A 23369-nucleotide genomic window follows, 5' to 3' on the forward strand; every position below is an offset into this window, starting at 1 on the left:
GGTTTGCCCACTGAGCCATCTCCCCAACCTATATAGCCTTTTTTTTTTTTTTAACTCCCACATTGTTTTTGTCATTGTGATTAGTAACTAATGGTACCGAACCCAAGCTAAAATTTACATAGTAGCTATAGTAAGGACTTGGAAACTGAACTTAAAATAACTTGATGGACTTGTGGTCCAAGGAGGACATGTCTGTGACCGTGCCCCAGGCTTCCTTTTTACCCAGGTGAAGAAATCATTCTGTTTAGCAAATTAGAAGACTAACATCACTTTTTGAACCCTGTTGTGGTAAATAAATAAATAAATAAATAAAATAAGTCACCAAGAAGGTGAGGCATTGGAAATTCAGACAGATGAAAACAGGGTAAATGTGACTTAGGGGACAGGGATGTTTCTGCAAGGGGTGAGGCTAGCTGGTAGCTTTGTGATAATGATCAGCGCTGGTACCAGTGCAGACCCTGGGCAGCACTGCCAGCAGAGGTGGTGCAGGAGAGTTAGCCTGCTCTGGAAACTAGAAATCTGACAGTCTTGGAAGAACAGTAGCTTACTGATGCTCCTTTAGGGTCTGCCTTTGCTTCAAACCTTTCAGCTCTGCTTCTTTTTACTCCAGAGCAAAATCCAATTTTATGTCAACAATGTATAGGACTCAGGATAACCTAGGTGGTTCCTGCCTCCAGCTTCATGCTTAGCCCTACTCCTGGCTGTCTTGATTCCCTAGCATGCCCTTCCCTTCCCCTTTGCTTCCTCGCCTGCACAGCTATTCCCTGTGTATTAACCTACTTAGGATAAGCCTTCCCTCTTGTTCCCCATCGTCATACAATGTTTTCTTTTTGGATGTTTTAGTCTTGGGATTAGGATCTCATTGTTTAGCCCTAGCTGGCCTCAAAGTCCCAGTCTTCCTGCTCATCCTCTGCAATGCTGGAATTATTCATGTGAACCACCCTGCTCTTTATGTTTGCTCCCTGCATAGCACTGCCCCAATCTGTGACTGTTCCTTCATAGTTAGTGGTTTTCCATCTCCCCTGTGTGCCATGGAGAACCCTAAGGGCTCAGGCCTTGGCCCCTCGTCCTAGCAGAACTGCTCATAGGAAAGAGCTGCTGCAGCTCTTTGGGAGGCTCATTTCACAGGTAGAAGTAAAACTTACTCATCTCTTGTCAGTTTACCAGGAAATGAGGTCCAAGTTTCCACCTTGGACATTTCACTGGTCTCTGCTTATTCTCTATCATTACTAACTAGTAGGTTTTTGAGATTCCAGGCTACACTTAGAATTAACTTTGACCTTGCCTGGCATATTGGCACACACTTGTAGTACAAGCGCTGGGGAGACAAGCAGGCAGATCTCTGAGTTCAAAGCCAATGTGGTCAGCCAGGGCTACACGATGAGATCCTGTCTCAAAACAACAACTTAAGCTATCAGTAAAGCTCGCAACTCATTTGCTTTATTTTTATATGAATCATGACTCTTAACTTTGTTAGGAAATCAATGACTTCATCCTTTCTTAGCATCACCCTCCTGGTCTATCACATTTCATACCTCATAGACTGTCCTTTCAACTGTCAGATTATTACAGCGTTTAATGTCATCTTGTCCACTAAACCAGCAAGGAACGTCTATAGGTAGACTTAGATGACAACATGCTTAGTGGTCTATGGTTTAACTAATTTAGGTCTCCTGGAAATAAAAGACATGACAATTTGTAGTTAATTTAAAATAAATTAGCACTGAATGGACTACTTAAAAATAGAAGAGACAGATTCAAATGTCCAGATCCCTCACATCACTAGTATTTCCCAAATACCTAGTTGTTTGTTTGTTTGTTTGTTTGTTCTTTAACCTATCTCTCCAGACTACCCAGGGAAATACTCTGAGGAAGAGAGTAAGAGTTCGACATCAGGCATGGCAGGAGACCCTGGGGAAGAGGCACAGGAAGTCCGGGCTCCCACCATTGCTCAGCTGCTGCAGGAGAAAACCCTCTATTCCTTCTCAGAATGGCCAAAGGTATCTGCCAGAGCTTGCATCCTTCACTCAGGGCATTCCCAGCTTTGATTCCTTTGCATTAAACCTTATAAAGTATTTCCGCCAGAGAAACTTAGCTGTATACATTTGAACATTGAAAATGATGCACTAAGAAAAGAAAAAGATAATATTCACCAGACTAATTAAACCTCGGTTATAGCACAAATTTATTCTTTATTGTTCAGATCTTGACATTTATTGGTTATATAGTGAGTGTGTCTGATCATTTGTTTCTGGTCAGCGCCTTGTGAAAAACTTGGCCTTGCTCTCAGGGACTTTGCAGACTTGGGTAATTCGAAACTCGGAGCTGCTATTTTTTTCCCCCCAGGATCGTGTGATAATTAACCGCCTAGATAATATTTGCCATGTGGTGTTAAAGGGGAAGTGGCCCTCCAGCCAACAGTATGAGCCCTCGGGTGCACTGCCCACGCCAATTTTAACCAGCAGTGCAGGTTCTCGAAACAGCCTCTCAGAGCCAGAAGCAGCAGAACATGGCTTCAGCAATGGTGCAGCATTGGCAGCCCAGATCCAGAAGGTGAGGTTATAGCTGGTGTGGGCTACCAAAGAATAGTAGCCACATCCCACTTTCCATTGAGTCATTTACTCGGCAAGTATTTAGGGATTTTGGTTTGGTTTTTTAGTCAGGTAGTTAGTGTTAATTGGGACTCTGGACCCGTGGAGAGCTATTAAAAGTTTTTATACAAAGAAGAATGGAGTAAAAGCAGGGCTTTACACAAACTAGAGCCTGCAGATTGTCGGGGGAAACAAAGAAGAATAGCACACCACGTAAGGATGCTGCAAGGCTTCAGGCTAGAGGAAGAGAAAGGAACACACTTGGCAGTGATGATTTGAGGAGAGCACAGATGTCTTCCCTTAGAAGATGGGACGGCAGCAACAGATACCAATAATGAAATCAAGGCAGAAAGGGGTGTGTGTATGGAAGGAAGGTGAGTGGTTTAGGAGTTGCTAACACACTGAGTCTGATTTGACTGCACGTTAGACTCGCCCAGGGACCTTGAAAAGCTGCTGGCTCTAATTTATATCATCTGGCGCAGCTTGGATATTGGGTTGCTTTTGTTACAACTTCCCAAATGATTCTGATGTGCAGCTGAGGCTGAGACTCTCTGAATTTAAGCTTGTGACTACAAGTGTAGTCTGAAGCCTGTTAAAAGCGTAGATCCACCAAAGTAGATTCTACTTTTAATAAGCCATCTGGTGGTTAGCACTCATATTTGAGGAGCCTTGAAGTCACAGAGAAGATAACTGAAAGTAATACAAGGCCTGAGGAAATGAGGCCTGGAGAAGGAGCTGGTGTTTGGCCACAGAAGTTACATTCGAACTTTTTGCCATATGTGTTCACAGGAGAGCTTCTTAGCCCCAGTATTCACAAAAGATGAACAAAAGCACAGACGTCCCTATGAGTTTGAGGTGGAAAGGGATGCCAAAGCTCGAAGCCTAGAACAATACTCTGCCACCCATGGGCGTCCTCCCATTGTCCTCAATGGCTGGCATGGGGAATCAGCTATAGACCTCTCCTGCTCATCAGAGGGGTCCCCAGGAGCCACATCCCCTTTCCCAGTGAGCACCAGCACCCCTAAGATTGGGGCTATCGGTTCACTTCAAGGAGCCCTAGGTATGGACTTGTCTGGAATTCTGCAAGCTGGCCTAATCCACCCAGTAACTGGACAGATCGTCAATGGAAGCCTCAGGAGAGATGATGCTGCCATGAGAAGACGGAGAGGGAGACGAAAACATATTGAAGGAGGGATGGACCTCATCTTTTTGAAGGAGCAAACACTTCAGGCTGGAATTCTGGTGAGTATATGAGTCTCTTAGGTAAAAACCATTCTACATAGAGAGTTTATTCCTCAGGCACCAATTTTATTTATGGATCTTATACACCTTCTTAAGTTGTCCTTGTTTTCTAGCGTTATGATATACCTCCATCTTTTCTAGAATAGAAATACTAATTCACTGGTGCTCCTTAATGTGCACGCAGCCTGGAAAAAATGAGCTGAAGGGGCTTATTTCAAAAAGGAGCAACCCAGATCCTCTAGTGTGTGAAAAAAGAGCCACTGGCAGGCAGTCAGATAAGGCCAGGTGAGAGGCAACATTCCTTCAGAATGGTGAAACTCCTGGAGTTGAGATCTGGGAAATGGAAGGATGATCCTGGCTGTGGTGTCTGGCACTGATATGGGGCATACCATAGAGCTGTACTCTAGTCTCTCTAAAGCATCTGGACTGGGCAGTGAGCCCCAGGGATCCACCATTTCCACCTTTCCAGCTCTGGCATTACAAGCATATGCCACCACCTAAGATTTTGTTGTTGTTTTTGTTTTTCTAAGTCTTGTGTTTTGGTGAGGGAGTTTAGGTTTATTTATTCTGGGCCAGGCATACCAGTGGTACGTATATACACATCGAGGCAAAATACTCACACACATTATTCTTATTTTATGTGTATGAGGCCCAGAAGAGGGTACTGAATCCCCTGGAACTGGAGTTACAGATAGTTATGGGCTGCCATGTAGGTGCTAGAACAATAGCCAGTGTTCTTAACCACTGAGCCATTTTCCTACCAGTCTGACTTTTTTTATTTTTTTAAACATGGCTTCTTGGGACTGAACTCAGTTCCTCATGTGTGTAAGCCGGAGTCCTTACCACGCCACCTCCCCACCTCCCTACATGCTAAGAGCACATTCTCTCCCCCTGTTAAAGGCATGTGCTTCTCTTCTAGAAATACAAAGCAGTGATTCTCCTGTAGTGATTATAGTATTCCAAAGGAGTTACTGATTGAAAAAAAGAAATACTTCTCTGGACAGTTTTTTTAATTTGTTGATGCAAACACTATTAGCACCTTTGTAGGCCTTTATCAGACCCATTATGGGTATTGGTGATTCAGAGCTGAATAAGACACACATTCAAACCACAGAGGAGAAAAAGTTAAGCAAACCCCAGCATCAAATTTTCTGGGATGTAAGAAATCTGAACAAAATGCTGGACAGAGGGAGGCAGTTTCTAGAACACTGAGTGACAATGACAGAGGTCAAGCCTGCTGAGTAGACCAGGTGGAAGGCATTTCAGTGGTGAGTTCAGTGGTGAGGCATGTGTAAGAACAGTGAAGAATCAGTGTTTCTGTGGGTTAAAATTCAAGCCCCCAGTGGTGATGGTGGAGGTGGAGCAGATGGAAAAGTCAAACAACACAAACTGTTCTACAGGAGACCCATGATTGGCATGGGTAATACAGAGATGAATGTTTCAGGGACACACTTCCTCTGCCGTGAATGTCCACACGTACTCATTTCTTTTTCTTAATCTAGGAAGTCCATGAAGATGCAGGGCAGGCTACCCTGAGCACTACACATCCTGAAGGACCAGGAGCTGCTTCCCCAGCTTCTGAGCCAACTGCAGCATCCAGTAACCAGGCTGAGACAGCTGTTCCCAGCAAGAGCCTACTTGACTGGCTGCGGCAGCAGGCTGACTACTCCTTGGATGTCCCTGGCTTTGGTGCAGTAAGTGTTGGTTGCTACTACCCCAGACCACTGTAGCTCAATGAAAACTTGGGGAAATTTTTGTTGAGGGAAACTAGAAGATGGAAACTATTTGGAAGTAACCCGTGTTGACCAAGAATTTTTTTATTTATTTTTTGTTGTTGTTCAAGGCAGGGTTTCTCTGTGTAACCCTGGCTGACCTGAAATTTGTTCTGTAGACCAGGCTAGCCTCGAACTCAGAGATCTGCCTGCTTCTGCCTCCTGAGTACTGGGATTATAAGCATGTGTCTTCACCACCTGTTGAGAACATCATTTTAAAGATTATCTTTTTGTTTGAGTTTTTAAAGTTTAAATTCTCCAATAACAGAAATTACAAGAGCATACCAACAGGTTTGCATGCAAAAGTTGTAAGAACAGAATTTGGCTTAACTTATGACCACACAGTGTCATAAGTTCACAGATAAATCCTTAGGTTGTGTAAACTCTACCACTTGATGAAATTTTTCCAAGTTAATTTATTGGTACTTTTGCAAGAGGCTCTGTTCTTACAGTTGCTCTGGTAGAGTTTTCATTTAAGTCACTTTGATGTCTTTGCTCTGTGTCCTCCCAGTTAGGAACTGAGGAGGGCTCCTGAGCACTGGTGTTCAGTCTCAGTTCATACTGACCCCATGTGATTCATAAGATAACGTGGGCAGAGACAGGAGCACAGATCATAGATGCATGCACACACAAGACTTCCAGAACATGCTAGTCAGAAGGCTCAGTCCTGCTGCGGCAGTGCCCCAGGGCATGGGCACACTTGTTCTCCAGCCTGCTCTCTGAGTCCTGATACCACAAGGAGAGAGGTTAGGTGAGGCTTGGTGATAGAGTTCTGTGTAAAGCACTGTTAGGGAGAAGAGAACAAAACCAGCTGAAGAGAACAAAACCACCCATGTCAGACTGTGGCAGAATGTTTTATAACATCTTACTCCATTTACCTCCTAGAGTTTTTCAGACAAACCCAAGCAGAGGAGACCACGCTGTAAAGAACCTGGAAAATTAGACATCAACTCTCTGAGTGGAGAAGAGAGAGTTCCTGCTGTCCCCAAGGAGCCAGGACTGAGGGTAGGAAGAGGGCGCTGGGTGTGGGAGCAAGGGGACCATCTTGACTATGCCATGCCTTGCACACTTGAGAGAAAGCCCTGCTGAGCAATGGGTAGCTGGATGGCGTTTTTCCCAGAGGACAAGAGGCCAGCGCAGAGAGCTTAAACTGCAGTAAGTGCCACAGCAGCTGTGTCTCCTGAGCTTATGTTTTCCATCTTCGCCTCCTAAACAGTTTGTTAAACCATTCCAAAAGGGATTTAAAAAAAAAAAACCTTAGCCCTGGACATCAGTCTATTGTTTCCAGTTTAATAGATGTCATGATGGAAACGTGCATGTCTTACCTAAGTCTTTAATGACCATTTAAGTAAGACATTTCTTCCTAGTGCTTCTGCGCTGGCAATGAAAAACAGCTGACTCTAAGCACTGCCCTTTTCCTATTATAGAATCATGAGACTGGAACCAGCTTCAAAGACATCCGTAGAATACTTGGAGTCTTAACGAATCTGAGTTAATTATAGTTTACAGATGGAAAAGTCCTAACCTTAGGGGGCGGTAGTGACATTTCCCTTAAGAAACATTTGCCAGTGGGCCCACTGCACACCATGATCATTTTGTTTTCTTTTTTGTTGTTGTTGTTTTGTTTTGAGACACGGTTTCTCTGTATTGCTTTGGAGCCTGTCCTGGATCTTACTCTGCAGACCAGGCTGGCCTTGAACTCAGAGATACCCACCTGCCTCTGCCTCCCAAGTGCTAGGATTAAAGGTGTGTGCCACCACTGCCTGGATCACCATGAGCATTTCATCTCTCAGTGCCTCCCAGAGAGGAGCTTCTGGAAATTTCTGTAGAGACATTTGCTCTTCCCCAGCTTTTCTATAAATTCAAGCTCTCCTAGACTTGGCAGCTCTTTAGGCAGCTACAGCATTCACCCTGCATCAGCTTCCTTGTAGGATTGCCAGTGTGGTTTCTTATTGTAGCTGCAAACCCTGCCCATCCTAGTCATGTCCTCTTTGCAAAAAAGGAGTTGTCACTGGCTTTGTCACTAACCCAGAATCTCCACAGACAACTTCCTTCCTTCCTTCATCTATATCTGCTGCCACAGCTCCCTCAGGACAGCCCTGGTCAGTCCCTCAGATCTGTCACATTAGAAAGGTGTCCTCCTTACCTACCCCTTTCCTTTCCTTGCTCTGTTCTCAGAAAGGCCATTTTTATCCGTGGAACTTGTGTTACCCGCTGACCCTGCTTCTGTTTCTCTCCTATCTGCCTTGCCCTGTCTTCCCTCTGTGCCTCAGCACATGGTGTCTTGAGAAAGGTCGGGGAAGCCCTCCAGTTCTGCCTTGTTATATAATCCCTGAGCTATTGGTTTTCAGACATGCCATTGGCCTTGTTTCTTTCTACATGCCCGACCGTTTCCCTTATATTTCCTAGAAATTAATGTTCATCGCCCCTTTACAAGCACTGACCTCTTACCAGCAAAACCCATTTCTAATCTTGCAAGCCAAGCTCCCCTCTATAGTGCGTCTCCTTCCTTTATGAATTAAAAACACATTCCCTGCCTCTGAGGTCCCTTTGCTACACTGAGGCAAGAGCAGGAAGCTTTTGTCTGCCTGACCCTGGGGCTGCTCAGTCTTCCCATCACATAGGTGGGCAGTCGCTCTCCACAGCTCTCCCAGAGCATACTACTGCTTCTCTCTCAAAGGACCTCTTACACACCATTCAATGGGTGTAGCAAAAAGCTTATAAACAACAGAAACATGTTTCCCATACTTCTCAAGGCTGAGATATTGAAGGTCAACTGTCTGGTGAGGGCCCCGTATTCACAACCATTTTGTTGCACCCTCACATGGAGGAGGGACCAATAACTTCTTCTGGGATCTCTTATGAGGGCATTAATCCCATTCATAAGGAGTTGGCTCCCATGATCTCATCACTGTAAAACCCTCTCTGCTCCCCAACTTTGGGGGTGGGGTTTTAACATACAAAGGCCAAGGCAGAAACCCTGTCCCCTCTAAAAATAGATTAAAGGCCATAAGGAACTTGGTTAGAGCTCAGCGTCCTGCTGTCTGTGCTGCAGTTTGTCTGGTGACATCCATGTAACACCAAGGGCAATGAGACTCAGCTTTGAAATGCCCAGGCTGCAGTGGCTGCTTTCAGCTACATCCGTACACATATGGTTAATGTATAGAGAGGTCTTCATTTGTTTGTTACAGATACAACTACCTAATTATCAACCTCTGTCATACATGTGAGCATTGATAGAATGTGCTGTCAAGAGTTACACTCAGATGTTACCAGTGATTCCAGAAATGTCCTTTAGATCTGGCATTGTTGGGCTTTGTTTTGCTTTGGGGATTTCTAAACATAACTTACCTCGTCTCTTTTTACCCAGTGTTTGTTGGATAGCCTTTGTAAAAATAATAAGATTGATTTGGTCGCCATCCTTGTATGAAGAGTTTAAGGGTTAGAACAAACGCCATCATGTATTTGTGAGGCTGCTCTGTGGCCAGAATCTCATGCAGCCATCTGGGAAGCAGCTCTGCCTCCACTCTTGCTTGAACACAAGCACTCTTGCTCTCTCCGAGTGCTCTCTCCAGGCTTCTACAAGAGGAAGCAGGTTTACTCCCCCTCCCCAGTGTATAATTACCAGGATGGAGAACTGCCAGAGTCTGGTTTGGCTTCTGTGTGTGGTCGCAGTGCTGCTGGGAGGGATACCTGTCTGTGGTGGGCAGCATCTGGGTGGCTGAAGTAGCTCTCTACCACAGGAAGTGGTGCAGGCTGACTTCCTCTATCAGTGTGTCCCACACTATACATGAATCATTCTCTTTACCCTGGGCTCTTTTTCTCTCTAGACCTGAGAAGAAAAGAAGAGCAGCCTCCACCTTCCATCAAGCTCTGGTTTCTCAGAGGCCCCTGAGTGCTTCCTAAAGCTGTGTCTCTAACAAGGGCGAGAGAGGATGTTTTTAGACATCCTAGAGCCTGAAGAGCCCTCTGTACCTAGTGGGCAGGACCAGGGAGGCCAGAGTCATAAATGAGCTACCTTGACAAGGAACTCAGTTTAAATCAGTGGTTCTCAACCTGTGGGTCACAACCCTTTTACAGGGGTCAAGTGTCAGATATTTACATTACAACTCATAGCAGTAGCCAAATTAGTTATGAAGTAGCCACAAAAGTGATTTTTAGTTTTGGGGGTATGAGCCTGTGTCACTGATTCAGTGTGTGGCAATGAGTTGAGAGGAGGTGATGGAGCCCTTGGATTGGGAACTTCATGTGGCATTTCTGCTGCTCCTCTTCCTGTCACCATCACCCCTTCCTGAGCACCATCTGAACAGCTGACCACGCCCTGCAGGGAAACAGATACATTCTAGTAGCTTCTCTTGGGGCTTTCTGTGCCTGTCATCATAGTTCACTGAGCCGGAAATCAGTGTCACCAACAGCCATCACTACTCTTTAAGCAGAGCTCTGTTGAGTATTGTGACAGTTACATATTTCTAATAGTTTTGGGAGAAGAGACGCAGTAAGAGCAATGGGGCATGCCAGAGCTATGAGTAAAGTTCTTATACCAGTCTCAGCAAGTGATGAGTAGATTGCTTACCTGCTCAAAAGCCCATGTTCTAAGGCCCGGGCCTTAATAATAGGATTCCTCTGGCCCTTTGGTATCTGTCAGTGAGACTCGCACCTCCTTCTCCACCCTTTTCTACTTGCTCTATTGAGGAGTATAGGCAGAGCGGTGCCTCTGATTCTCAGATAGGCAACTGTGGAGTCCAGCTTCCCCTGCCAGATCCTTGCTGTGCACTCCTTCCAGATTCTCAGGAAGAGGCACCAGTTCCGCTCAGAGAGATGCTGGGCTCACCAGCACAGATGCAAGCGGTTCTACCACACTGCCTTGATGTTGTATCCACAGTACACATCCAGTGGCACAAGACCTATCACTGGCACTCTGACCATCCTGGTCTCACCCTTGCTAGAGTTCAAAGAAGGTTGTGATAGGAATGCCAGCTTTGAGACACTACTCTAGGAGGAGACCCAGGGCAGTGGGGCCTCTCCATCCCGTGCGTGGGAAAGAGCAACTACCAACAGTGTTTTCTTTGTTTTGCCTTTGTATGAGAAAAGGCTGCTCAACAGCTCAAGGGTTTTAATCCTGTGCTCTGTATTACGTGATAAACTAACAGAACAACGGAGAAAGGTCCAGGGATTGCAAGCAGCAAATGGAGAGAGATCACTTTTTCCTGTGGAGGAAACAGGTTTCTCTTTACAGGGATTCATATCAGCTGCAAAACAAGGTCCAGAGCCATTGTGATCAGAGTAGCTTCTGCTATTCCTCTCCACAACCAAAGCAAGGGTCCCAAGGAGAGGGCTTCTGCTGCAGCCTCTACCTCCCCTGCCAGTGTGTGCCCTCCTGCCACCATCAAGGCCACGTGCTCATCTGTGCTTTTGTGCTGTGGTCCTGCCTGATAAGGCCTGGTGGGGAATGGTCTGTGTGTATGGTGCCAAATGAGGAGCAGAATTGTGAATTGTGGAGCTCTTGGCAGATTAAAAAAACTGGAGAGCCTTTAATCCCAGCACTTGGGAAGTAGAGGCAGATGTAAGTTTAAAACCAGCCTAGCCTGCAGAGCAAGTTTCAGAACAGCCACAGTTAAAAAGAGAGACCCTGTCTCCAAAAAAAAAAAGGTTTTTGTAGTAAAACTTAGAAGAAAAATATGTGCTCTCTTTTAAGGAAACCAGAGCCTTAGTTATTCGGGTAGCATATGCACAGCAGTGCTCAAGACCCTTCATTTCTGCAATTTGTGTGTACATCCCTTTTCATCCCAACTTCCAGGAACTCAGGAAAGATTAGAACACATACAACATTAGCATACCATATCCCTAGCAAGTTTGACTTCCTGGGGAGGCAGGAACAATATGTTAAACACTTGACTTTCTGTGACTTTAAGTGTCACATTTTTTTTATTTATTTATTTAAACCAAAGCTGACCCATTCTGAGCCTCAGCATCGGCTGTATTATTTCCCAGTCAGCCTTTAAAATTGACTGCATCGGACTCCACCCTCCTTGCTGCCTCAGTGCAGTCTTGTGTTATGAGAAAGATGACTGCTATGTTCCAGTGAAAGGATCATGGCCATTTGAGTCAAGACCTGGGGCATCATCAGTGCTGGTCTCCAGTTCCCAGCTCTGCCAGTTTCTCATACAAAAGAAACCACTCTTGCCAGTCAGTGTTGAAAGTTCTGTCTGATGGGCAGCAGCATCTGGTTGCTTCCTTGCCACTAAATGCTCTCAGCCTCTAAGAGTCAACCCCCTCTGGGCCTGTGGACAGGAGATACTCCTTCCCACGAGAGCCCTGTGTGGAGCTGGGAATAAGCTATACCGGTACACAGCTGCAGCCACCACCTGCCATCTGGTAACTTTCAGCATCCAATGTTTCTTTGTCCTTTTTCAGGGGTTTCTCCCAGAAAGCAAATTCAATCACACCCTAGCTGAGCCTGTGCTTCGAGATGCAGGCCCCCGCAGGAGGGGGAGGCGGCCTCGGAATGAACTCCTAAAAGCTCCAGCCATTTTGACAGACTCTCCCTCTGGAATGGGACCGCTGTTCATGAATGGGCTGATTGCAGGGATGGACCTGGTAGGACTGCAGAATGTGAGAAATATTCCAGGCATTCCTCTCACTGGGCTGGTGGGCTTTCCAGCTGGTTTTGCTACCATGCCTACTGGTGAAGAGGTTAAAAGCACCCTGAGCATGCTGCCCATGATGCTGCCAGGCATGGCTGCAGTGCCCCAGATGTTTGGTGTTGGTGGTCTCCTCAACACACCCATGGCAACCACCTGCACAACCACTGCATCAGCATCTCTCTCAAGCACAACAAAAAGTGGTACCTCGGCCACTGAAAAAACTACAGAGGACAAGCTGAGTGGCCGTGATGGAAAAGCAGACACTCTGGTTGAAGATAAGCCTGGCCCGGGTCCGTTTTCCGATCAGTCTGAACCCACAATAACTACTAGTAGTCCTGTGGCTTTCAACCCATTTCTCATCCCAGGGGTGTCTCCTGGACTCATCTACCCATCCATGTTTCTTTCCCCCGGCATGGGCATGGCTCTGCCAGCCATGCAACAGGGCAGACACTCAGAGATGGTTGGCCTTGAGAGCCAGAAGAGGAAAAAGAAGAAAACAAAGGGGGATAACCCCAACCCAGAGCCTGCTTCCAGGTGTGAGAGGGAGCCAGACTGTGATCAGAACTGCACCGAGTCCGGTACTGTGTTGCCTCCCGAAAGAGAACATGTGGCACAGGCCGGGGAAGGGGGGCTCAAAGACTCCAGTGATGACACCAATTAGAGCTTTTTCATTTAAGAAATTATTGTGACTTGTAAGTTTCTTATCCCATAAAGGTTTGTTACTTCCCTCACTTCACCTTCATAAGAACCTGTGTTTCCATCAGTAATATTACCTACCTAATTTCCTGTCTGAGAATTATGGTAACATGTTAATAGTTGCAGGGTCTTGCCACTTCATTAGATAAGTGTCATCTACCTAGTCTAGGAGGCACAGAATTCTTTTATCCAGTTCATTCCAGCAATCATAGTTGATACTATACTTGGTGACATACCCTTCCCCTTCTCTTTCAAGTCCCACTTACCTGAGGAAGAAAATGGCAGAAGACAGCTGCCTAGGGATTCACATGGGGCCAGAGAGCAAGCTCTTTCTTATGGGAGCAGTTGGATAGGAAACGAAAAGGCACAGAGTAGAAAGTGCTGGTATGTGCTTTCTCAGTTCAAGTGCCCATTTTATCATGGCACTTTTTATTACTGGGCAGTCTACAGCATATACACTAATGATTGAAAATGCCCATACTGATGGCTTCTTTAAAACAGGAAGCTTCCTGATAGTAATACAGTTTCCCCTCATAGTTGTATTTCCTCATGCAATATTAAGAGGAAATACCGGCCAGCTAAGCAGTGTGCGTATCGTCCCCATTGGATGAGAGAAACTTAAAAACACTTTGAGTTACTGCAGCAAGTGAGAGAGCCTGCTCCCCCGGCCCACGAGCACTGCTGGGCCTTATCCCCAGGAGCTCTAGCTGATCATTCCCCTCTGTGTTAAGAAACCTGCTGCGTTTTAGTTTGTGTTCTTTTACCCAGAGCCAGGCTTTCTGGAGCCTACGGAAGGCTATTGTTCAGCACGTGCTAGATTCTGTCATGGTGTGATGAGACACGCATATCACCTTTTACATTACAACTGTGAAGTTTTTTCCTCTCCATTATTTATCTACTCTGTATCTTAGATTCTGGCCCAAATTCCAAAATGCCAGTCAGGCAAGGTTCTGTTAAGTCAGCAGCGTTCTCTCTCCTGCCTCTCCATGTTGAAGAATTGAGCAGGGAAGAGCCCACCCTGTGGCACTTGAGCTGCCCATTTCTTTCCCCCTTCTCCCCTTACATTATGTCCCTCCCGATGGTCTCCTTCATGGACAGCTCGTGAGATTTGAACCAGTCAAGCCCAGTGGTCAGGGGCTGGACAGGTGGCAGGTGTTAGTTAGACTACCAGATTCACTTTGTTGTCACAGTTGACTGGGTTTTTTTGTTTTGTTTTGTTTTGGGTTTGGGGTTTTTTGTTGTTGTTGTTGTTGTTGTTGGGTTTTTTTTTGTTTTTTTTTTTTGTTGTTGTTGTTTTTGTTTTTGTTTTTTTTTTTCCTGTTTCTGTTACAGTTCTGCTAATTTATCAGAAGGTCTAAAAGTTTGGCATGCTATTTCAGTTTGCATTATTTATTTATAATGATTTTTGTCACTGTCTTTTATACATTTGGGGTTATAAATTATGTAAATGTTACAATGAGCATCTCAAAGAAGTCTGTTAAATTGTGACCGAAAAAACCAATCAGGTGTATTTTCAAAAAGGAGAGTCCCGGTTTTATTAATCATAGATATAAACTAGAAATTCTATAACTGATCTATAAGAAAGAAGAATCCAAGAACTGAATAAATGCTATTTAATGATGTGTTTGTAGTGTAGTAGGTCTGTGATGCTGACAACAGATTTCTTAGAAATGCTGCTCGCTATTGAACTAACATTCTGTTCAGTTTTGCCTCCAGTGGAAGCAGAAAGGGTTTTTCAGCTGTTAAATCCTAAAAATCAATATAATTTATTTATGTAAAAGAAACACTCAATCAATATATTTTTGAACCTTTTAAGTACTAATTTTCTTTTTATCAAGTAGAAAAAAAGTGTATTTGCCCTAAATCCTTAAAATACAAATGCTATAAAAACTCCTGTATCTTGAAAGCCTTACTGCAAATGAGCATTATAGCCGCCCAACAGAGTCTGCTCTTCCTGTTGTCTCGTGTTGTTCTGTGTGGAAAGCTGTTCTCCCCAGCTGCCACGTAAACCTCCAAGTAGGTCACGGGTTCAGTGTGGACCCGACTTAACCACCAGCATGCACAATCCCCTGTTATATCTTACCAAACCTGTATGTTAACTCTCGGGTGTTTAGGCTTCTGTTGACTGCTGTTGTGACACTGTTTGCAAAATGAAATTGACACTGTGGATTATTTGCTCTGTAAGGCACAAGTGCTTCTTATGATTATTTTGACGTTTCCGAGAGCAAAAGCCAAATTTAAACTCTCTTCAGCAAACTTGAGCCTCTTCATCTAATTCCATGTCACTCATAGCCATAACGTCCCTTGGTCATTCTTCACCCATGTCTCACATAATAAACTGTCTGTGGTCTTGATGCTGAATTTCAAATGAGAAGTTCAAAATTCAGATTTGTATTGAGGATTTCGCTAGTACCTGGATGTCTGGCTATCTGGGCATTTTATGAGTATATCATGTGTATACCAGGAATCTGCAGTCATTCAAGTGCCCAATTCCTGCTGGACATCACTCATAGGGGATGACCTGACCACCAGAGCACAGACTAAAATGTGCCATAGAAAGAAGTTAGCAGCATAGCCTCCCTCCTTCAGACCCAGCCCTGAGGCTTTCCCTAAAGGCCCTCACATCTTTAGATGCATACTGAAGTCTCGCCTCAAACCTGGAATCTCTAGGGGAGCTAGATTGCTGTGGGTTGTGTGTCTCTTAAGATGCAGGAACACCTGGTCTCTTTAAGAACTTTGTTTCCTGGACTATAGGGAAGCGCTTGCCTCCAGAAGGTTATCACTGAGGCAAGAGGAGAAGAAGTGGGCCTGGGTGAGGACGAAGCAGGACACTAACCCAACCTCGCCTGTGGGTTGAGTCCCTACAGGGGCCTACACATCGGCATAAAAAAGGACATGTGCTGATGGAGTGAGGCCACAGGGTCCTCGGCTACTATGTTTCAAGTGAGGAAGTATGGAGGACCAGCAGTTACTCAGTGGGTAAAGATGCATGCTGCTAAGCACGATGACCTAAATTTGGTCTTCAGAAGCCACGGAGTGGACTCCTTAAAATTGTCCCACAGGTGCACATGTACACACACAGTAAATGAGTGGTCTTTCAAAACTCTAATAGAGAGTTAAGGGCTCTCCTGGATAGAGAAGAGCTAACTCAGTACTAGTGTCTTGGTTTTGTTCCTTGTCTCAGACAAACCTACCCCCCCCAATACAGTGATTAGTTGAATACACTTTGCTACTACTTTATATTTCTCATAAGCAACCCCATTGCAAAATTGTGGGTATCGTTTAGGAGGAGACTATATCTAACCTGCCTAATGAAAATCAGCTGCCAGGTTATCTTAGTCAAAAAAAGGCATAGCAGAAGACAACACCCCAGCCCTGGCTTCTGTGATACCAGTCTAGGAGCTCTCAGCTTGGAGACCAGAACTCTGAAGAACTCGACTAAAAACTTGGCACTGGGGTAAAGGGCAGACAGGAGCTTTATACCTGAGTCCTTTACATCAACTCTTGTGACTTCATTCATTTGCTTGGTCTAGAAACCTCAAGAGAATGTCTTTGAGCCAGAATTGGGGTTCACCTAAATTGACCGGGGTGGGGGGTGGAATTGTGGGGGAGCAGGCATGCTCGGGAGCCCTGAAAAGTAGCATTAAATGCAGATGGGTAAAAGAAGGGGACTGTGCTGGCTCATGCTGCCCTTTGCTACCAGTATCAGCCTGGAGGCCAGTAGGGAGACATTTAGCTTAAGCAAGTAGTTCTTAGTCTGTTGTGTTGGGAGGCCTCTGGGCTGGGGTGTAATCTGGAGACATCAGGATATCTCTGTGCTTGGCCTCATCAGCCAAGATGTGAGATGTGGCTGCCCATCTCAAAGAGCTTGAGACTTGCTTAGCTAGAAGGACCTGAGGAGGAAATCAACAGTACTCTCCCACTCTTGTCCTGCCTCTGGCCTCTCACCCCAGGCAGCCAGTGATCACCACAGCACCCATTGGTGCCTCTGTGTGTCACTGGGTCAGGGCTTGAGACTTCTGCACTTATCGCAGCATGTGATGCACAGATAAGAGCCCAGCTCAAGTAGATGACCTCCTGCCTCCAGTGGCACAGCTAGTGAGCAGAAATGTAAGCGTGTGAGGCAGGCTACATGTAGTGTCCTCTGGCTTTGTTCATGAAGCCACAGGGCCCACATATCTTTCTAGAGTGGGGCCAACCAACTATAGCCACAGGCTAAGAAGGGACTTCCTGTGCATACATTCTGTAAGAATCAAAGGAATATTCCATGGATATGGAGATTATATCACATTTAAGTTTTAATTACCATAAATAGTTTGTTCATGCTCAGGCACACTCATTCCAAGTTATCTTTTGTGCTGGCACTGCTGTTGTAACAGGAGTTTATGACAGTGAAAGCCTATGATGTTTATTCCCTTGGCCCTTGACCAAGAATGTCTGCTGACCCCTGGCCTCCACCATCAATTTAATTCATAGACTCAGTGTTAAGTCAGTTAAAATATACTCATGAACTCAAACACGGTCCTCTAGGAGTGTAGATCTTACAGTGGAATGAAAGACTCACATTTTCTCTTAAGCTAAAACATACAAAGCATCCCTGAACTCCAGGCAGCCCTCCTGAGCATCCTGCGAAACCCTGCAGCACCCTTTCACTTGGAAAGTTTAATCTACTGTGCCCTTTCCACAGTTTTTCCAGTCTTTTGTGGGGAGCCAAAAGAGGGCAAGTTTGAAGGTGCTACCAAGTGCATGAGGAAGAAAGTCAGGGTGTATCGGGTAACCAGGAGGCAAAGCCATCTGACTTGTTTGACAATGAAACTATGAGATTCCTCCTAAGTGGCAGAGCCTGGTCAGCAGAGTGGACCACAGGGAAACCTTACCGAGAGATAGGCGTGACAGGTGAGCCTGACGTCAGTGCAGAAGTAAGAGCCCATCTAACCCCCGCTACACCCCCTGAGCTCCCTGCAGCCTGGCTTAGAAACTTCCATGCTCTTCTACAGTGGAGCAAGCTTCATGTACATTGGTGTTTTGCCTGCAACTGTGTGTGTGTGTGTGTGTGTGTGTGTGTGTGTGTGTGTGTGTGTCAGCTCTTCTACAGCTGGAGCAAGCCTTTGGTGATCTGAGAATTGAGTGAGGGACAAGACTGACCCAAAGAGTGATTAGATTGTGTAGTCATTTCCCATTCAGACTTAACACCAGGTAGAAGGATTTGAGATACTGGGTGTTTTGTTCACCTACTGGCCACACAGTGATAGCAGCCACCAATAGCTTCAGAGTGGTCCCAGAGGAAATAACCACAGCATTCAAAAAGGAAGATGGAGAATCCCTCATCAACAGTTTAGTAGATTTGTGTCAGCCCTCATGGGAAAAATTAGAGACTTCTTAGAGGATCTATGTTAATCTGCTTGCACTGCCATAACAGTATCACTTAGTCTTGCAGTGTAAACACATTTTTCCCACCATCTGGAGGTCAGAAGTCCAAGATCAGGGTTCTGAAATGCCAGTCTGTTTCTGCTGAGCACTCTTACTGGCTTGTAAACAGCTGTCTTCTCAGGATACACATGCAGAGCAAGTAGGTGGAGATGGAGAGTTCTTCGATGTCCCTTCTAAGGATGCTTGCTAACCCTTATCAAGTCGGGTTCCCACCCCTATAAATTCATGCAACATCAGCCACATCCCCAAAGACCCAGATACAGCCACACTGAAGTTAGGGCTTCAATAGATGGACTTGGGAAGGACTTATATTCACTCTGTGTCACGACCAGAGTTTACTATCATAGCCACAAAGAAAGGTGCTCTTGGTATTTTTCGTCACAGTGGACAAAGTGGGGAGCTATGGACATCTTCCTCTGGATGCACTCACAGGAAGCTGAGGAACAGGTGTGTGCATCCAGAGGCCCTTCATGCCTCACAGGCACTTTAGGTACAGCAGAGTTTGTGAACTTCAGTGCCAGCCACTTAAGGCAGATGGCATGCATACCTAGAGGACTTGGAGACTTGGTTTTGTTTTTTGTTTGTTTTGTTGTTTTGAGACAGGGTTTGTCTTTGTAGTCCTGGCTGTCCTGGAACTCACTCTGTAGAGCAGGCTGGCCTCGAACTCACAGCGACATGCACCACCACTGCCCAGCTAATTTTTTTTTTTTTTTTTTTTTAGATTTTTAGGAATTTATTACTTCATGTACATTGGTGTTTTGCCTGCAACTGTGTGTGTGTGTGTGTGTGTGTGTGTGTGTGTGTGTGTGTGTGTGTGTGTGTGTGTGATCCCCTCTTGGAGTTACAGACAGCTATGAGCCACCATGTGGGTCCTCTGGAAGAGCAGCCACTGCTCTTAAGCACTAAACGAGGACATGGAGACTTAAGGTGGCAGTAGATGATGGAGACCAGAATCTTGACATTTGGCTCATTATCTGGTACCAGTGATAGCCTGTGGCTGCCTTATGGGGCTGTGAGCTCTATGTTGCTTCACACCTCACTCAACAGAGCATGGAAATTCAGATGCTTAAGTTTTCTTGGTATTTTCAAATACATTTTACTCATTCTTAGAGAATTTCATGCATATATAGGATGTATTTTGTTCATAGTTATCCACCTACACCCCCCTCTGACTTCTCCCTCACTCCTCCCCACCATGTCTTCCTTCCAACTCCATAGTCTCTTCCTCTTTAACCCACTGAACCCAGTTTGTGTTTATAGTGTGGGTGTGGGTGTGGGGCCATCTGCTGGAGCATGGGCAGCCTACCAGTAGCCACATCCCTGAAGAAAACTCTCCCCTAGCAGCTATCAATAGTGCCTCTGCTAGGGTTGGGGCTTCGGGAGCACCTGCCCAACCATGCTGGAACCAGAAGTTAGAGTGTGTCCCTGCCTGACAGGGCTTTGCACACATGAACTCATTGCAGTCGCCTTCACAAAGCCTGCATATGATCAAGTTCCCTGATTTTTAAGTATATGAAGGCAGTTCCTTTGCACACCAAATAATGTGTCTGCAGGCTGAGCCTAGTTCACAGAACACATGGGCTGTTTGAGTGATTACAGACCCATGGGTGCCGACAGGTGCCTGACACAATCTGCAGGCAATAGGGAGATACAGAAGCAGATTCTGTGTAGAGGGTGGTGACTCCCCTGTCCTGCACTGCCATGTCCCCTGGCTTTAAAGGCAGGCTGATTATAAGGGTTCAGTGCAGCACAGGCTAGACAAGTAGCTTAACAAAGTCCCCTGGGTGTAACCTTTCATTGGGCGCCACAACTCAGGCCCTGTTGGAGTGCATGACTGTGGCACCACCCTTCGGATCACCACAGCACCATGGATTTTCTCCCAGTGCATCTGGCCTCCGGGACCCTTATGAAACTATAGGTCTTACTATTGTCCCCTGTAGGGCTAAGTACAGCGAGTATAGTGCCCGTAGGGAGGTGGAGGGAGATTCCACCATGCCTCCTCTTTCCTGGCTCTGGCCAGAGCGACAGACCAGGACAACTGTAGCTGCCTAGACGCTGCTCCCAGCATGCCCTCCCCCACTCCTACCTCATCCCTGACCCAGACATTTCCACGCGCAGGTCTCAGACTTTCCAGACAGCAAAGCTGGAAGGCCAAGGGAGGTGGGAGGAAGGGAAGGAGTGACGGGTAGGATATAGCAGGGGTTGAATACAAGGTCCCAGCATCTTTTGGATTTTATGTATTTCCAGCATCCAGGAATCCCTCCTACTCCAGGCCAACTTCCCAGTTACTCTTCCTTGGGACCCCGAAAGCCACCCTTCTTACGTGACTGCAATAACTCATACCAGCTCCCATCTACAGGCCAATGAGGCATTGCCACTGCTGTCTGAAATGCCTGCCACTCAGGATCTTTTCTTGACCCCCCCCACACACACTCATTCTCTTGAACCCCTTGGGACTCTGCAATAAAACCCTGTGCAAGCACAGGAGACCCTGATCACAGCAGCCTCAGCGGGACCCATGACTCCCAGCACCTTAGTCAGATAAGTGCTGAGAAAACCCTGACTTTGCTCTTTGGAGTCCTCTAAAGGCAGCTGGCCCTCAGAGCCTGCTACAGTGAAGCCATGGCAAGCCAGCAGGGCCACCAGCTGCTTACAAGTGGGGCTGACTTCAGGATTTCCTCTACAGAGGCTGAAGGATGCTTAAACGGGTCCTGGATCCCACATGGCCTGGGGGAAGCCTCCATGGGCCTCTTCTCCCATGTCTGTTCAGTTAAGAAGGCCCCTCCAGCTCTGCTGCCCCGGCACAGAGCCATGAGGTGCAGGGCCCTGGCTCAAGTTCAGTACCAATGTTCCCACTCAGTGGAAGGGGTGTTAAGTCTCTCAGGCAGGAGCCTACCTTCCTGTTAATCCATTCCCCATGAGGCTTTCAATAAAAAGTTTGGCTGAAGGCCAAGAAACTCTTGAAAACTCTATGGGTTAGACCAAGATGTACAAACCTGTCTTCCTCCCAGAGCTGATAGAGGCCAGACTGCTCACAAATGCAGAGATGGAAGAAAGGAAGGGACAATTTAAAGAGCCCCCAGCAGCAGCTTACCCATTGGAGAGGATGAGGAGATGTGGGCAGAGGTAGCAGAGAAGACACCTAGGACCAGGTGTTTCCAGCCCCCTCCCCCACAGACACACATGTGATGTATATGAACTCACCCACCCTAACATGTTTAGGTACAAATGTAGTTATATGGACAACAAACTTTGCAGATATATACTCACATGGCTAATGTATACAGAGAGGGGCACAGATGACCCAGATGTCTGTAAAATCATACACAAATGTGTTTTTCTACACAGATACAAACACCCCAAAGATGTGAATAAAGGTTCACACTGCAGATAACAATGCCAGACCTAAGAGGTTAAAGACAGCTGGCTCTTACTGTCCATCCAGCCAGCTGGGACCCAGCACACATGTATGTATATATACATATATGTACCTATGAACACACCCAGAAGGTGAGAGAGCAGGGGGACCACTTCCTTCATGGTAGTTTTGTTTGTTTGTTTTGCTTTGTATTTTGAATTCTGGGTTACATCATGCAGTCAAGACCTGGTGCTAGGAAAGAAAATGGCTTTGTCTGCTGGGGATAGGGTTGTGGGAGCATCTGTAGCCTCCTCCAGGATAAGTGCCAGGCCTGGGATAGGATGGGCGGGTAGGCAGGGGCCTAGTGGCTTTGGTTGGCTGTGCCACTGATCCCAGAACATAGAATAGCACAGAGCCTAAAGCCCATTGTTCCCAGCCCCAACTACTATGGCTTTTGATCTTGAGCTAGCCTGGACTGCATGCCTGTCATAAGCCTATAGCTTCACTTTTTTAGTGGAGTGGAAGGTTGAGCTCTGAGTTAGAAAGACTGACACCAAGGATGAGACAGCCACCTTTGGAGGTTCCCTCCTCCCTTCCCCTCGTCCCTTCCCCTGGGGCCCTGCTGGAGTGCCTTGAGATGTCCTATGCCCTCTGTTTCCTCTTCATGGTCTGAAGACTCCTCTCCTTGACCTGGGTCCCACCACACAGCTATCCCTTTGGAGCCGAAGCCCTCATTTTCCCATCCAGGGAAAGTGCTTCAGATAGATGGGCTTTGACCTCTTCTGAATTTAAACCAAAGTCTGTCTCCCAAGGTAAGAAAGAGTGTTGAAAGACAGCAGGACCCCAAAGAGGCATTTGGGGTGGGTTGGGAACCCCTGCCTGCGCTCAGGAGGGTACTGATACTGCTCAGAGCTAGTGGATGCAGAAGCAGGTGGTTGTTTTTTAAGGCAAGACAACCTTCATTCTCTCCCTCTTCCATACACCACTCAGTGTCTTTCTGCCATGGCACAACGCAGCCAAGAGACTCACAAGAAGAGCTGCTGGGCCACCTAGCCTTCTCATCTGGAAACAGGCATTCTGTTACAGAGACAGAAAATGGACTGAAGCAGAAAATGATTTTGTTTTCGAAGATCCTCCCTAAGGAGCTAAGCAGCTTCTGAGAGTTCTAGAACTCAGTCTAGCTATCAGGCATTCACCTGAGAGCCTCCCGTGCTATCCTTGATTCTGATTCAGCAGGGAGAGTGAGACGAAAGCATCTGCCTTTGTGAGCTTGCATCCGGGTTCCCCTCACTGCACAGACCTTCTGTGTCACACATGCCTGCATCTGCTAGTGAGTTGGAATCATCCCACAGAAACACACATTTTTTTTTTGTGCCCCCACAAAGTTTGAAATGTTTCTGTCATAGCCCCGTTTCCCAGCCAACTCATCCTTGGTAGACTGCATATTTCAGGGACAGGACATGAGACTGTGTTTCCCAGAGACTGTGTGAACTTCATTGTCAGAGACAGCAGGGCCTTTCAGAAGTTCAAGTGCATTAGGTAACAGAACCCATCGGTGTACTGTGGTACTCTGTGTGTGTGTGTGTGTGTGTGTGTGTGTGAGAGAGAGAGAGAGAGAGAGAGAGAGAGAGAGATG

The 23369-nt window shown here is 46.2% G+C and overlaps 1 protein-coding gene across 5 annotated transcripts in view; it reads left to right on the top strand.

Annotated features, from left to right (window-relative positions):
• Window positions 1–14839, top strand: part of Chd6 (chromodomain helicase DNA binding protein 6) — a 157706-nt gene extending 142867 nt beyond the window's left edge. For all 5 annotated transcript variants that reach the window (XM_051187234.1, XM_051187258.1, XM_051187263.1 and 2 more), the window contains 6 exons: window positions 1849–2000; window positions 2347–2553; window positions 3381–3833; window positions 5336–5527; window positions 6491–6610; window positions 12020–14839. In XM_051187234.1, coding sequence (XP_051043191.1) covers window positions 1849–2000; window positions 2347–2553; window positions 3381–3833; window positions 5336–5527; window positions 6491–6610; window positions 12020–12910 — 2015 coding nt within the window. In that variant the 3' untranslated portion in view covers window positions 12911–14839. The remainder of the gene's footprint in view (window positions 1–1848; window positions 2001–2346; window positions 2554–3380; window positions 3834–5335; window positions 5528–6490; window positions 6611–12019) is intronic.
• The last annotated feature ends 8530 nt before the right edge of the window (window positions 14840–23369 follow it).

The sequence above is a fragment of the Phodopus roborovskii genome, unplaced genomic scaffold, assembly GCF_943737965.1.
Source record: "Phodopus roborovskii unplaced genomic scaffold, PHOROB, whole genome shotgun sequence".
NCBI classification, from domain to species: Eukaryota; Metazoa; Chordata; class Mammalia; order Rodentia; family Cricetidae; genus Phodopus; species Phodopus roborovskii.